Source organism: Arachis hypogaea, chromosome 9 (assembly GCF_003086295.3).
Source record: "Arachis hypogaea cultivar Tifrunner chromosome 9, arahy.Tifrunner.gnm2.J5K5, whole genome shotgun sequence".
Lineage (NCBI taxonomy): Eukaryota > Viridiplantae > Streptophyta > Magnoliopsida > Fabales > Fabaceae > Arachis > Arachis hypogaea.
Window position 1 is genome coordinate 118836209 of NC_092044.1, and position 16195 is coordinate 118852403.

The following is a 16195-nucleotide window of genomic DNA, read 5'->3' on the forward strand; positions in this document are numbered from 1 at the left end:
GATATTTGAAAGAAATATCATATCGGTTGGAGAAGTTTAAGTGAGTGATTAATTTGAGCAATCAATTGGGTTTACCAGCAAGGTATCATTTAATTTAATGTTGGTTGTAAAGTAGTGTGACAGATCATGACATGTTGCCAAATCCCTTTAGAAAGAGCCTCAAACCCATAATTAGATTTGTTTATATATAAGCATTGTTCTTGCCTTTCAAGGCATGAATGAATGAGTCTTACCAATAAGACTCATCATTTCCCTTCTCTCCATCTCTACCTTTTCCTATTGGTTTGGTACAACTCCACCATTGTAAGTAATTAACATAAATGTTCAAGGTTACACTAATACCCTTTTAACCTTTTTCTTAACACCCCATTCCTTAGCTTAAGCAAGGTCAAATATTTCTTTTCTACTCCATTCTGATTTTGACATTAAATCTTGCATTCATAAAATCACTACAAATATTAATAATCAACCATGTTAAGTGTATGTCAAAATCTCTACTAGTATAAAATATACAAATAAAGGTGTATATATATATTTATATACACAAATACATAATGACTAATTCTGATAATTGATTTTAGTGTGCAAACAACATTTTTCACTAGTCATACATACTGAATTAGCAGAATTTTTCAACCTCATAATTCTTAACAACTTAGTTGAAAAAGAAGCTATTCTTTATGGTCCTCACATAACTAACCAAAAAGACAAAGGTGGTTCCAACAGCAAATGTTTATAGTACGTTTATGCATTTTACAGCACTGAAATAAAGGCAATTTTCCAAGAATCTAATACTGCCATGAGTAAAATAAAAGTCTGATACACTTCAACTTTTACTTGAGAGTGTGTGTAGTGTATATATATTATATAGAGCATATGATATATGTAAGGTGAAATGAGCAGATCAATAGAGAGATTTAGAGAGAGCAAATGGGGAAATAACAAATTTAAAAGTTTCTTACTCAACTCAGAATTTTTGCTACAAATGAACTGCAAAAAGAATTCCCACAACAGGGATATTTAAAAAGAGAGAAGAAAAAATGAAAAGAATGCCAAAAGAAAAAAAAGACAACGGAGACACCAACTCCTAATATAACCTTAAGGGACCTACCAATTACTAGACCTAAAGCCCTACCCTTTTGACTTCCATAACCCCTCTTTTCTTCTTAAGTCCTCATTACAATCTTACCCTAACTGCTAAAATATGATCATCATAATCTATTGTTCCTATTCCCCCATTCCAACCCTGTACAAAAAACCAATTAAAAGAAATGAAATATCAATAAGAAATAGCATATGACCATGACTCTCTAAGAGGAAGGTAATGTAAAGAGAAACAATCTCTCCAATTAGGATCACTTCCCCTGCCCTCAAATGTACTCCAGGGTAAGGCTGCTGTTAGTGTTTGGAATGAGTTCTGGTGAGGCATCTGCATGATGATTTGCAAAACCGGATTTTTCAATGCCCTTGCATCTCATTTCAAGGACCTTCTTGTGGGAATTGGAGTGCAAGGATGGGCAGAAAGTTGGACTGGCGGCTGGCCGGTACTCGGGGAAAAGCCGGCCGGACTTGTAGCGAACGCCGCATGCATTGCAGAGTGTTTTTGGCCCCATTGGCCCTGCCCTCCACTGAGGTGTCTTGGTGATCTCACAATGCATGCATTTCCTAACTGGCTGTGAAGCATTCTGGTTTGAATCATCAGCTTGGCCTAGTGATGGAGGCGTCACCTTGATTTTCTTCTTCTTCTTGGGCTCCCCGGAAACTTGCTTCGGCATCTTCATAACCGGTTGAGACTCGGCAACATTCTGGGAATCCGAGTAAGCCTTGGTGGCCGAGATGACATTTGGCTGCATGTTTTCCCCAACAAAGGATGAGGCAGGGGAGATGAGCTGCATGGCCGGACGAGGATTGAATGTCGCCGGGCGTGGACGCTTGCTGCGTGCACGCCCACACGGCACAGGAATGTAAACCTCCGGGCTGCGAGGCGGCACCTTGCTGCCCGAGCATGAGCTGCTGCTCTCCAGGACAGAAACCGGGCTGGATGTTTGGAATTGGTTGTGAGCAGAGTCATCCTTGGTGGTGCAGGATGGCTGCTCCACCTTCTTCATGGTGAGGCTCCCACCCGAGAAAGAGTCCTCCACAAAATTGGACAGCCATTCCAATTGGACAATGTCCTCGTACTGAAACAAATTCACAAACACATTGATCAAAACCATATCCAATCACATAACATATTTATTTTTAATTCTAATACATTCACAATTGACAATTTAACTAATGCGTAATCAACTAAGTATGGAGCACTTTAGTTGTTTTTATTTCTTTTTTAATTTTTCAATAGTAATAAGCTCTCTGTTAAGCTCTTTCTTTAAAGAAAAAAAAAAAGAAGAAAAACCAAGTATGGAATCAAATCATAGGCCTAGGCCATACCAAAAAAGAAATGTCACATGCTAAGCTATTCAAATTGAATTTGAAGAATATGAATTTGTGCTTATGTACCAAAAAGCATAATCATCAAGCATGGGTTGCTAGTTGCTACAACTAGCCAGAGCAACTCAGCAACCACTCTCTTCCAATCTTTATTATTTATTTATTGTGATTATTATTCGTCACATCACGTGATCGCCACATGCTAAATCACGTGATACTCAATAATGATGACCCAAATAATTTAGACAAAGCAACCGCAACGGAGGGTAGAAACGATGTGACATGCCACATGTCACCGACAAAACCAAGTGTCCGTTTAAAATGTCAAAAATGTCCTCCTCTGATAATATTTAAAATTTTTTAAATTAGTAGCGATAATAATTTTTAAATTTTAAAAACTTCATCTATGGACCAGCTTTAACGAAATAAACAAAAACTATTTTGTTCCCATCACAACAATATTTGGAAGTACCTGTTTCAGTGTCACCAAATTCCAATTTAATTAAAAAACTTACATAAAACCAAAACACGAAACAAAATAAAAAATTGAACTACTCAAACGAAGATATTAAACCGGGAGCGTTTGATATAATTACATGCCAGGTCATGGAATTCATGTTAAAAGCGACAATTTTATTTTATTTTATTTTTTAATTTAAAATAAAAGAAATATTCAAACGCAGATAAAACTACGTCGTTTAGGGCAACTCACCGGAACTGAAAGCTCCGCCGAGAGGTCTGAGGCGCTGTTGCGGGAAAACACCGAGTCGGAGCCGGGGAACGAGTCGGTCTCCGGAGGCCATATACTGGCGAGCGAGTTGCAGTTCCCGGCGGCTGCGGCGGCGGGAAATGTGGCGGCTCCGGCACCGTCGACGTCTTCGACGGGGAAGTCGAGGAGGTCGTCGATGTGATCGAAGAAGTTGCCGCAGTCTAGCTCGTCCATGAAGTTTGGTCCAACCATTTTCTCTGCAACGGAGAGATTTTTTTCCTGAGAAAATTTGAGAGAAAAAGAAAAGGAAAAGGAAAATCGGGTGAGAACTGAGAAAACGAGTAAGAGTATATTGTTATTATAGAAGCAATTGTTGAATGGTGAAGCTTATTAATGTGGGCGCATGTTAGCAATTTGCTGTGACTGTGAATCATTTATTGCATTATTTCGAGAATCAAATAAATAATTTTCCTTGTTTAGGAAAATCATTGTTGAAAAGAGACAGAAGGAGAAATAAAAAAAGTTTATAAAGAGAAAGCGGGTTTAATATTTTTATCATTTTTAATTATATATTTTTCCTTTTGTTTGCGAAATGAGAAAAGCCGAAATTGAAGATTTTGCAGCATCTGGATATGAATACAACTTTGAAAAGTTTCAAGTTTGAGGGTGGCGCACGTTAGTGGCAGCTGGTCCCAAAAGTAATAATAACCCACACCAGCTTCAATTTGGTTCCATTTTATCCCAAAAATCACTTTTATTTTATATAATTTTCTTGAGGATAATGAACTCCATTTTCTGCCTCCACAATTATCGAGCATGAAGTAGAATTAAACCTCAAAATTCAAAAAGGGAAAACAAAAGTGTAGGTTTAAGAAAACCACCCATTCCAATTGTTTGATGAAATGCATGGGTTAAGGTTAAAAATGAAAAGTGTGTGAATGAGGAGAATAATAATAAGGCATAGAGCCAAACCTGAAGCTACAAAAGGAAACTCCTTTGCTTGTGTATGTTAGCTCAAACTGAAAGGTGTGTGAGTGAGGAGGAGGAGAGAGGTAGTTTTAGTCTTAGTTGTAGAAAGAGAAGAGAATGAGAGAGGGAGGAGAGAAGGAGGGGTTTTTGAAAGAAGAGAGAGGAGAATGAAGGAGGCTTAAAAGGGAACAAATGAAGGAAGGGGGGGTTATGAAGGCACAACACAAGACAAGACAAGAGAAAAGAAGAGAAAGAGGGTGGAGGAGCACTGGTAGGTGAGGCTCCTCCTTCATTGCTAGCTGTCTTTTACTATCCCTTCACTGTCTTGATGTTGAAGTCTTCTCTCTCTCTCTCTCTCTCTCTTCATATTACCCTCTTTGGCCCCACTTCTCTCTATTTCCTCCATTCACGGATATTCAATTCTTCCCATTCACTTGTCTTAACATTATAACTATTATTATTAACAAAGAGTTAATTAATTTGGATTAATCAATTAATTAGTTGATTAGTTATAGAAGGTTCAAATTTTGTACCACACTTGTTATATGTAATGTATTGATCGACGATAAATATTATTAATTATTACTACGTTAATATATAACACTCATCCTATTTCTATATTCAAATTTTTTAGGCAAGTTTAGCATTACAAAGCCAACAAAAAAAATAGGGGCTGGCTTTTTACTTTTTCATTGTTTGTGAGAGTGCAACCACTGATTTGAGTTTGAGTTTGAACTTTGAAGATTATTATTGGTAGGGATAAAAACAAGGTAAAAAAAAAAGCTTTGCATAAATAGGAAGAAGAAATCTGTGCCCACATTGGATGTGTCAGGCCTTTAACCGCCGTTGTTTCAGACACACTGTTTCTTTCTTTCTTTTTCATTAACCTCAAAAACATAGTACTACTATTACTATAATTATACAGTAACTGCATTTTTTTCATTTTCATAATTAATTATTTTCTTATTTACCACTGCATAGGGAGCAGTAATCGTAAAATGTCCAAAAAAGTCAGAATTTCTGACTTCGCTTGAAGCGCGTGACATACACGCAAAGTGTGCTACTTAGGGTCCAGAATTCGATGATTCCTCTGTCCACTATTCTACTCTACGTGGTAATTTTGGATAGGGTATTTTATTAATTAAATATTTACGCGCTTGCCACCCCAAAATTATAATAATAATATTAAATATTTACGTGTGTTAGCCAAAGTTTACGCGCTCGCCAGTGTTATCTTTGATTTTGCAAATTACAGCTTTCATTTTTCTTTAAATTATTGACTTTTCCGAATTATGGAAAAATCCTTTCTTTTACTATGTTACGAAATTGAAGGTAGTGACAATTATGAAAATTAGTAACCGTACAAATTTGAATGCAAAAGAGAAAATTCAATCGAGAATTTTGGATATATGTCCAAATTAAAAATTCCGTGTTTTCAGCCATATACGCCCAAAAAAGAGTTCTAGATACTCTTTTTCTGTCATTTTATATCAATTTGAATACTTCGGCAGTTTCTCTTTTCAGCACCCTGGTTTTCTATTTTCGAAACACTCATTTTTCTATTATCAAATGCTTATTTTGGTTACATTATATTGGATTTTTAAAAGATAATTAATTAAATTATATGTTTATACTTAAGAAATTACAAAAATTGAAATAATTTTAAAAAATATATAAATATAAATATAGAATTTAATTATTTGCTATAAAAAATCTCATTGTATTTGTTATGGCACATTTTTTAGTGTCATTTCTATGTTACACCTCGTGCGTGCAATTCTTAATTATGAATATTGTGGTTTTTAAAATCAAAATTTATATCATATAAGAATTAAGACAATTTTATTTATATAGAATATATATATATGGGAAAAGAAGATAATATATATTCTTACGAAAAAAGATAAATGCCATACAAATGTGATTAATTAGTTCAACGGGTCTCATTTTTTCAGTCACCGTATATTTACTTCTAAGATAATATAATAGGCAAATTGTTTCAAACTTATCTTCATAGCTTTGACTACAAATTTAAGAGCTTTAATTGCAAAATGTATAATTCCAATAAATGCTGCTGTATATTTGTGTAATGATACAAATATTGAAATATATTTTAGTTGGTTCTAGATAATTTGGCATGTTCAGCTTCAACGCGTGAAGTTATATTTTCAGGAATATATTTTTTAGGCATATTATATGTATAATTGTTGGATGTGTTGTAAAACTTGTTTGTCGAATATTAAGAAAACTTAATAATTTTTTTTTTAGATTTTAAGGAATAAAATAAAGACCTGTTTAATGTAATATATATTTCTATTTTAGTCATGCTTCTCTAAATTCTTGGTATTACCCATAATAAGGAGGTATAAATATTGTGACAATTTTACTATTTATTTTTTACTCTTTAAAAAATTATTTTAACAATTTTGGTTCTAGCAATATATTGATAATAAGTACAATATTAAACATGACATCCTAAATGAGTCAAACACATTTTTATTATTAGTTCCATGCATGAAGGACTCAATTGGTTCTCAAATCTCAACCCGGCTTTCTTATTATTATATAGCTAAATTTTATTCAACTATTTAACATAATCTCCACGCTACAAGAAAAATATTGAATAGCGTCGAATTTATCAAAAAATTTTATTAATAATATATTTATCGTCGAAATTATTGACGAAATTTTTTTTACTGTTAATTACTGTCAACAAATTTTACTAATAACTTTTATTGTCGGATTTATCTGATAATAAATCTGACGATAATATATTATTAATTAATAATTAAATTAATATTTATTGGTAAATTTATTCGACAATAAATTTGATGGTAAACTTAAATTTTAAATTTTAAAAAAACTATTTAAAAATTTATATATAATTTTAAATATTTAAATTCAATAATTTCTAAACTAATAAATTAAAAAATACAACACTAATTAACTCACAAAACAATTAACTCAGATGGTAACAAACTTGAAAAAATTGACAACAATAAACAATAAGTCAATAAAATGTTTAATCTCCTTAATTAAATTTAAATCAGACAATTAACTAATTAACTCATAAAATCTAGAGGGTATGTTAATATTTAACCATCAAATGATAAGAATAATATAACTACCAAACCTTATTTCACTAAGAGAGAACAGCTATATAAATCAAATGCTATCATAATATCCTATTATAAACCATGTCTAAAGTTAAAATACTAAAATCTCAAGCTACAAAGACAATACTAATAACTAAGTTCAATATTTTAAGAAATAAACAAGGACTGCAAATTAGATGGATAAATTAAAAGTTGTTACTAATAACTCGATCACCAATATTACATTGATTGTGCTCGTCGTGTGCCATACCTTGGTTGTCCACTTTGTGGCTATTCCACTGTCACTACCACACTAACTTCTGCATCTTATTGGAAGCCACCATTCCTATGGCTTGTTTCATCGTTCTAACTCAACTTACACAATCTCTAAGTCAGATTTCGATATACAACAACTACAACACAATAAAAAACAAAAAATATAAATAATAAATGCAAAAATTACATTTCAAAAATAATAACTAAAGATAAAAATTCTAGTAGATCAGGACATGTTTTTATTACAATTACCACCCCCAATTTTCATAACATAGTAATTTTATTTATGCCTAAAATTTAAAATTATTGAATTTATTCGGTTCAAATAACACAAGAATTCCAGCACATATACGTACTCCATAGCAAATAAGTAAAAGGCACATTAATAACATGATAGCAAATAGGTATTGATTGCACATAATAACCTAACAAAGAAGAATATGAAGAAAGCAATATAAATTTTTAAGTATTCAGCTCAATTGACGCATTTTAACAAACAGGTAAATGGCGAAATTGTGACCAAAACAATCTCACTCGTTTTGTTCTGTAATTCTTACAAGTCTCATTATGCTAAGTACATTTTAGAATTACATAAAATTGACTTGTATTTTTCAAACATTCAATACATCAACAATGTTTTTAATGCAAACTCAAGTAATAAACCGTTAATAATGTAGAAATTAAACAATCACTTTCATTTTTTATGATATCAGAACAATAAACAGAAATATATAATAAACAACATTTTAAACATAGAATCATCAAAACATAATTAAAAAAATTCCTAAATCAAAACAGAATTAAAAAATTCTAAATCTAAACTAATATATGAACTAAATCAGAAAAAAATAGGAAAAAAAAGGAGGACAACATGCCTGGAGGCAGGAAATAGGCAGCTCTGATGAAGTGGTTGTGAGGGAGAGAGAAAGAAAAGGAAGGCTAAGAGTTATTATAGGAAAGTTTTGTTTCTATCCATTGAAATTATAGCATATAACCACTATATAAACGTTTGTAGAATTTCAATTCAATCATCATCAACAATAACAATTACATTCACATCTTCTCTTCATATTATTATTATTTTATTTTATTTCCTTTTCTCTTTAGTAATTATATAGCGAGTGTATTATTGTGAGTAGTGTTCAATTTCATATTACTTTGTAGCTATTAGAAGTCAAAATTCCGCTGCAGACTCAACAATTGGTATCAAGAGCCAACATTATATTATTCATTATTTGAGTGGTAAAATTCAATTTTGAATATAATGGCTTCTACTAGTAGTAATGTCAAAGTAGTCAAATATGAAATCGAAAAGTTCAATGGGAAAAATGATTTTTTCTATTGGAGGATGCAGATGAAAAATCTGCTTATATCACAGAAGTTACACAAGGCACTAGCAGGAAAAGAGAAAAAGCCGGAAGGAATGGAAGATGAGGATTGGGAAGAATTAGATCTTGAGGCACGGGCTGCAATAATCTTATGCCTTGAGAGGGATGTTGCTTTCTTGGTGAACGAAGAAGCAACTGCAGCAGGCGTCTGGTTAAAGTTAGAGAGTAACTTCATGACGAAGACTCTAACTAACAGGATCTACTTAAAATCCAAATTGTATACATGCAAGATGGAGGAAGGCACCTCAATCCGAGAATATATCAATAAGTTCGACAGGATCATATCAAACTTAAAGGATATAGATGTGAAGGTTGATGATGAAGACCAGGCACTCATATTGTTACTTTCATTACCGAAGTCCTATGAAAATCTGGTGCAGACATTGATGCTGGTGGGTGACACTCTGACCATGGATGAGACGAGGGCATCACTTTTAGCGGATGATCTACGTAAGGTTGCTACAAGTATAATGTCATCTTCAAATGGAAGAGAGTATAATGATCAAGCACAAGGATTGTTCGCGGCTAGAGGAAGGACTAATGAAAGAGGAAAAGGTAATAAGCGTGGAAAGTCTAGGCCAAAATCTAGACCTCACGCGGAGAGAACATGCTTTAAATGTGGTGAGGCTGGACATTTCAAAGCAAATTGTCCAAATAAGAAGATAACTTTCAAGAGACAGAACAACGACAACCCAAAAGAAAAGCAAGAAGCAAGCTACGTCTCAAATGATGAGGAAGATTGTTACTCTGTGACAGAACAATCTTATGAAATCTTCGATAAGTGGATTCTTGATTCAGGAGCCTCTCACCATATGTGTCCAAATAGGAAGTGGTTTACTACCTATGAAAGCATAAATGGTGGCACAGTTTTAATGGGCAATGATCATGCTTGTAAAACTGTGGGGTTGGGTACTGTAAGAATCAAGATGCATGATGGTGTCGTAAGAACCTTAAAGGATGTGAGACATATTCCAGACTTGCGGAAAAATCTGATCTCCATAGGTTTGTTGGAGAAAAATGGTTGCAAAATAGTTGCGGAAAATGGGGTACTGAAAGTTGTTCGTGGTTCTTTGGTAGTGATGAAAGGAGTTCGTCACGGTAATCTTTATTCTCTTTTGGGGACAACAGTTATAGGTGAGTTAGCAGTTGGAATCGGTGGAAGTAGAGATCAAACAGATTGCACGAGAATATGGCACATGCGGCTTGGACATATGTCAGAAAAAGGTCTATCATTGCTTTGTGGACAAGGTTTGCTGAAGAATATGAAGAAACCACAAATGGAATTTTGTGAGCATTGTGTGTATGGAAAGGCACATAGGGTGAAGTTTTCTACAAGCAAGCATAAAAGCAGAGGGTTATTAGACTACGAGCATACTGATGTTTGGGGCCCGGCTAAAGTTACTTCCAAGGGTGGTTCCAGGTATTTTGTTACTTTTGTTAATGATTATTCCAGATATGTTTGGATTTACTTCCTCAAACATAAGAATGAGGTATTTGAAACTTTTAAGCGGTGGAGAGCAATGGTTGAAAATCAAACGGGTAGGAAGTTGAAAACTCTACGATCAGATAATGGCACAGAGTACACGGATGGAGTTTTCAAGTTGTTCTGTGATCGAGAAGGCATTGCAAGACACTGGACAGTTAGAGAAACACCACAACAGAATGGAGTCGCCGAACGAATGAATCGTACGCTACTTGAGAAGGCAAGGTGTATGCGCTCTAATTCCGGGTTAGGCAGAGAATGGTGGGCAGAATCGGTTGCTACAGCTTGCTACATAGTGAATCGATCCCCACATTCTTCTCTAGATGGAAACACACCTTATAAGGTATGGTCAGGGGAACATGCAGATTACGAGAAACTCAGAGTCTTTGGATGCACAGCCTATTATCATGTCAAAGATACTAAGCTTGATAATAGAGCTAAGAAGGCAATCTTTTTAGGGTATCCAAGAGGGGTTCAAGGCTATCGCCTTTGGAGTGTAAATGATTCTAAGTTTGTAATTAGCAGGGATGTTACATTTGATGAACGATCTATGGTAGCTTTGTCTAAAGATGTGGTGCCAGATGATGGTGATGTTGGAAAAACTTCAAATACTCAAGTGGTGGAGATAGAGTCTAAATACCAACAAATAGATTCTAATAATGTTCAGGTGGAGCATCCTAATGCTACTCGAGATGACGTAGAGGATGAACTTGATCATGAGGAAATTCAGCGAGAAAATGCACATGCATTACAACAGCAGCAGCAGGATTCTTTGGCATCTACTAGACCAAAGAGGAATTATAAATTTGTTCAGAAGTTCGGGTCAGACAAGCCTTTGAGACATTATGGGCAGCTAAACTTGGTAGATTATGCACTCTCAGTGGAGGATGATGAGCCGGTCACCTTCAAACATGCTATCAAAGACAAAGATAGAGAGAGTTGGTTGGTCGCTATGGAGGAAGAGATGCAATCTCTTCATAAGAACAAGACATGGGATGTGGTCCCATTGCCCGTGGAAAAGACTGCAATTGGTTGTAAGTGGGTGTATAAAAGAAAAGAAGATCCTACTAAGTCAAATGGTACAAGATTCAAAGCTAGGTTAGTAGCAAAGGGATTTGCACAGAAAGAAGGTGTTGATTACAATGAGATATTTTCTCCAGTGGTGAAACACACTTCCATACGGGTGCTTTTAAGTCTTGTCGCTCATGGTGATTTTGAGTTGGAACAACTAGACGTGAAGACTGCATTCTTGCACGGTGACTTAGAAGAAGAAATCTACATGTATCAACCTGAGGGTTTTAAGGTTGAGGGTAAAGAAAGTCAGGTATGTCGCTTGAGGAAATCGCTATATGGATTGAAACAATCTCCTCGATAATGGTATAAGCGATTTGACTCCTTTATGTTAAAACAAGGTTTTTCCAGAAGTAATTATGATTGTTGTGTATACATTTGTAAGCTTCCTGGAGGTGATTATATCTATCTTCTATTATATGTGGATGACATGCTTATTGCCTCTAAGAGCAAGGTAGAGATAGATATGTTAAAGGTTCAACTTGGTAAAGAATTTGAAACAAAAGACTTGGGTGCTGCACGAAAAATATTAGGCATGGAAATTAAAAGGGAGAGATCAAGCCAAAAATTGTTCTTGAGCCAAAGAGGATACATTGAGCGCATCATTGAAAGATTTGAAATGAAAAATGCTAAATCAGTGGTAACGCCGTTGGCTCCACATTTTAGGCTCTCTGGTAAACAATCTCCCATAACAGCAGAGGATAAGGCTTACATGGAAAATGTACCTTATGCTAGTGCAGTCGGTAGCCTAATGTATGCTATGGTATGTACACGCCCAGATATTTCACAGGCAGTCAGTGTCGTTAGCAGGTTCATGGCAAACCCGGGTAAGGCACACTGGGAAGCAGTCAAGTGGATATTAAGATACTTGAAGGGTACCATTGACACAGGTTTATGCTTTAGTGAAAAATCATGTCAAATCAGCGGCTTTGTTGATTCTGATTATGCTGGTGATCTGGATAGAAGACGTTCTATGACTGGTTATGTATATAAAATACAAGGTGCTCCAGTTAGTTGGCGATCGATGTTACAAGCTACAGTGGCACTATCTACTACAGAAGCTGAGTACATGGCAGTAGCAGAAGGGGTGAAAGAAGCATTGTGGCTAAGGGGTCTTCTAGATGATTTGGGGTTGAAGTAAGATTGCGTGAATCTGAGTTGTGATAGTCAAAGTGCAATTCATTTGGCTAAAAATCAGGTTCATCATGCTCGTACCAAGCATATTGATGTTAGATATCACTTCGTGCGTGATGTTATGGAGAAAGATGACATTTCTCTTGTAAAAGTACACACGGATGAAAATTCCGCTGACATGTTGACTAAAGTGGTGTCAGGAAGCAAGTTCCAACACTGTTTGAAATTACTCAATATTGTTCCATGTTAGGCAGTCATTGTCAAATGATGCAACCGAATACGAATTGTGAACATCAATGAAAAAATTGTGAGGGAGAGAGAAAGAAAAGGAAGGCTAAGAAAAGGAAGGCTAAGAGTTATTATAGGAAAGTTTTGTTTCTATCCATTGAAATTATAGCATATAACCACTATATAAACGTTTGTAGAATTTCAATTCAATCATCATCAACAATAACAATTACATTCACATCTTCTCTTCATATTATTATTATTTTATTTTATTTCCTTTTCTCTTTAGTAATTATATAGCGAGTGTATTATTGTGAGTAGTGTTCAATTTCATATTACTTTGTAGTTATTAGAAGTCAAAATTCCGCTGCAGACTCAACAATTGGTATCAGAGCCAACATTATATTATTCATTATTTGAGTGGTAAAATTCAATTTTGAATATAATGGCTTCTACTAGTAGTAATGTCAAAGTAGGCAAATATGAAATCGAAAAGTTCAATGGGAAAAATGATTTTTCCTATTGGAGGATGCAGATGAAAAATCTGCTTATATCACAGAAGTTACACAAAGCACTGGCAGGAAAAGAGAAAAAGCCGGAGGAAATGAAAGATGAGGATTGGGAAGAATTAGATCTTGAGGCGCGGGCTGCAATAATCTTATGCCTTGAGAGGGATGTTGCTTTTTTGGTAAATGAAGAAGCAACTGCAGCAGGCGTTTGGTTAAAGTTAGAGAGTAATTTCATGACGAAGACTCTAACTAACAGGATCTACTTAAAATCCAAATTGTATACATGCAAGATGGAGGAAGGCACCTCAATCCGAGAATATATCAATAACTTTGACAGGATCATATCAAACTTAAAGGATATAGATGTGAAGGTTGATGATGAAGACCAAGCACTCATATTGTTACTTTCATTACCGAAGTCCTATGAAAATCTGGTGCAGACATTGATGCTGGTGGGTGACACTCTGACCATGGATGAGACGAGGGCATCACTTTTAGCGGATGATCTACGTAAGGTTGCTACAAGTATAATGTCATCTTCAAATGGAAGAGAGTATAATGATCAAGCACAAGGATTGTTCGCGGCTAGAGGAAGGACTAATGAAAGAGGAAAAGGTAATAAGCGTGGAAAGTCTAGGCCAAAATCTAGACCTCACGCGGAGAGAACATGCTTTAAATGTGGTGAGGCTGGACATTTCAAAGCAAATTGTCCAAATAAGAAGATAACTTTCAAGAGACAGAACAACGACAACCCAAAAGAAAAGCAAGAAGCAAGCTACGTCTCAAATGATGAGGAAGATTGTTACTCTGTGACAGAACAATCTTATGAAATCTTCGATAAGTGGATTCTTGATTCAGGAGCCTCTCACCATATGTGTCCAAATAGGAAGTGGTTTACTACCTATGAAAGCATAAATGGTGGCACAGTTTTAATGGGCAATGATCATGCTTGTAAAACTGTGGGGTTGGGTACTGTAAGAATCAAGATGCATGATGGTGTCGTAAGAACCTTAAAAGATGTGAGACATATTCCAGACTTGCGGAAAAATCTGATCTCCATAGGTTTGTTGGAGAAAAATGGTTGCAAAATAGTTGCGGAAAATGGGGTACTGAAAGTTGTTCGTGGTTCTTTGGTAGTGATGAAAGGAGTTCGTCACGGTAATCTTTATTCTCTTTTGGGGACAACAGTTATAGGTGAGTTAGCAGTTGGAATCGGTGGAAGTAGAGATCAAACAGATTGCACGAGAATATGGCACATGCGGCTTGGACATATGTCAGAAAAAGGTCTATCATTGCTTTGTGGACAAGGTTTGCTGAAGAATATGAAGAAACCACAAATGGAATTTTGTGAGCATTGTGTGTATGGAAAGGCACATAGGGTGAAGTTTTCTACAAGCAAGCATAAAAGCAGAGGGTTATTAGACTACGTGCATACTGATGTTTGGGGCCCGGCTAAAGTTACTTCCAAGGGTGGTTCCAGGTATTTTGTTACTTTTGTTGATGATTATTCCAGATATGTTTGGATTTACTTCCTCAAACATAAGAATGAGGTATTTGAAACTTTTAAGCGGTGGAGAGCAATGGTTGAAAATCAAACGGGTAGGAAGTTGAAAACTCTACGATCAGATAATGGCACAGAGTACACGGATGGAGTTTTCAAGTTGTTCTGTGATCGAGAAGGCATTGCAAGACACTGGACAGTTAGAGAAACACCACAACAGAATGGAGTCGCCGAACGAATGAATCGTACGCTACTTGAGAAGGCAAGGTGTATGCGCTCTAATTCCGGGTTAGGCAGAGAATGGTGGGCAGAATCGGTTGCTACAGCTTGCTACATAGTGAATCGATCCCCACATTCTTCTCTAGATGGAAACACACCTTATAAGGTATGGTCAGGGGAACATGCAGATTACGAGAAACTCAGAGTCTTTGGATGCACAGCCTATTATCATGTCAAAGATACTAAGCTTGATGATAGAGCTAAGAAGGCAATCTTTTTGGGGTATCCAAGAGGGGTTCAAGGCTATCGCCTTTGGAGTGTAAATGATTCTAAGTTTGTAATTAGCAGGGATGTTACCTTTGATGAACGATCTATGGTAGCTTTGTCTAAAGATGTGGTGCCAGATGATGGTGATGTTGGAAAAACTTCAAATACTCAAGTGGTGGAGATAGAGTCTAAATACCAACAAATAGATTCTAATAATGTTCAGGTGGAGCATCCTAATGCTACTCGAGATGACGTAGAGGATGAACTTGATCATGAGGAAATTCAGCGAGAAAATGCACATGCATTACAACAGCAGCAGCAGGATTCTTTGGCATCTACTAGACCAAAGAGGAATTATAAATTTGTTCAGAAGTTCGGGTCAGACAAGCCTTTGAGACATTATGGGCAGCTAAACTTGGTAGATTATGCACTCTCAGTGGAGGATGATGAGCCGGTCACCTTCAAACATGCTATCAAAGACAAAGATAGAGAGAGTTGGTTGGTCGCTATGGAGGAAGAGATGCAATCTCTTCATAAGAACAAGACATGGGATGTGGTCCCATTGCCCGTGGAAAAGACTGCAATTGGTTGTAAGTGGGTGTATAAAAGAAAAGAAGATCCTACTAAGTCAAATGGTACAAGATTCAAAGCTAGGTTAGTAGCAAAGGGATTTGCACAGAAAGAAGGTGTTGATTATAATGAGATATTTTCTCCAGTGGTGAAACACACTTCCATACGGGTGCTTTTAAGTCTTGTCGCTCATGGTGATTTTGAGTTGGAACAACTAGACGTGAAGACTGCATTCTTGCACGGTGACTTAGAAGAAGAAATCTACATGTATCAACCTGAGGGTTTCAAGGTTGAGGGTAAAGAAAGTCAGGTATGTCGCTTGAGGAAATCGCTATATGGATTGAAA

At 35.7% G+C, this 16195-nt stretch overlaps 1 protein-coding gene across 1 annotated transcript; it reads right to left on the bottom strand.

Moving 5' to 3' along the window:
* Positions 1-933: 933 nt before the first annotated feature.
* On the bottom strand, positions 934-4526 carry LOC112712604 (GATA transcription factor 8). The gene is made up of 3 exons (XM_025765536.3): positions 4112-4526; positions 3143-3418; positions 934-2180 (listed from the first exon to the last, which is right to left on the bottom strand). The coding sequence occupies exons 2-3, from the start codon at positions 3389-3391 to the stop codon at positions 1371-1373; spliced, it is 1059 nt and encodes a 352-aa protein (XP_025621321.1). The 5' UTR covers positions 3392-3418; positions 4112-4526; the 3' UTR covers positions 934-1370.
* Between the last annotated feature and the right edge of the window lie 11669 nt (positions 4527-16195).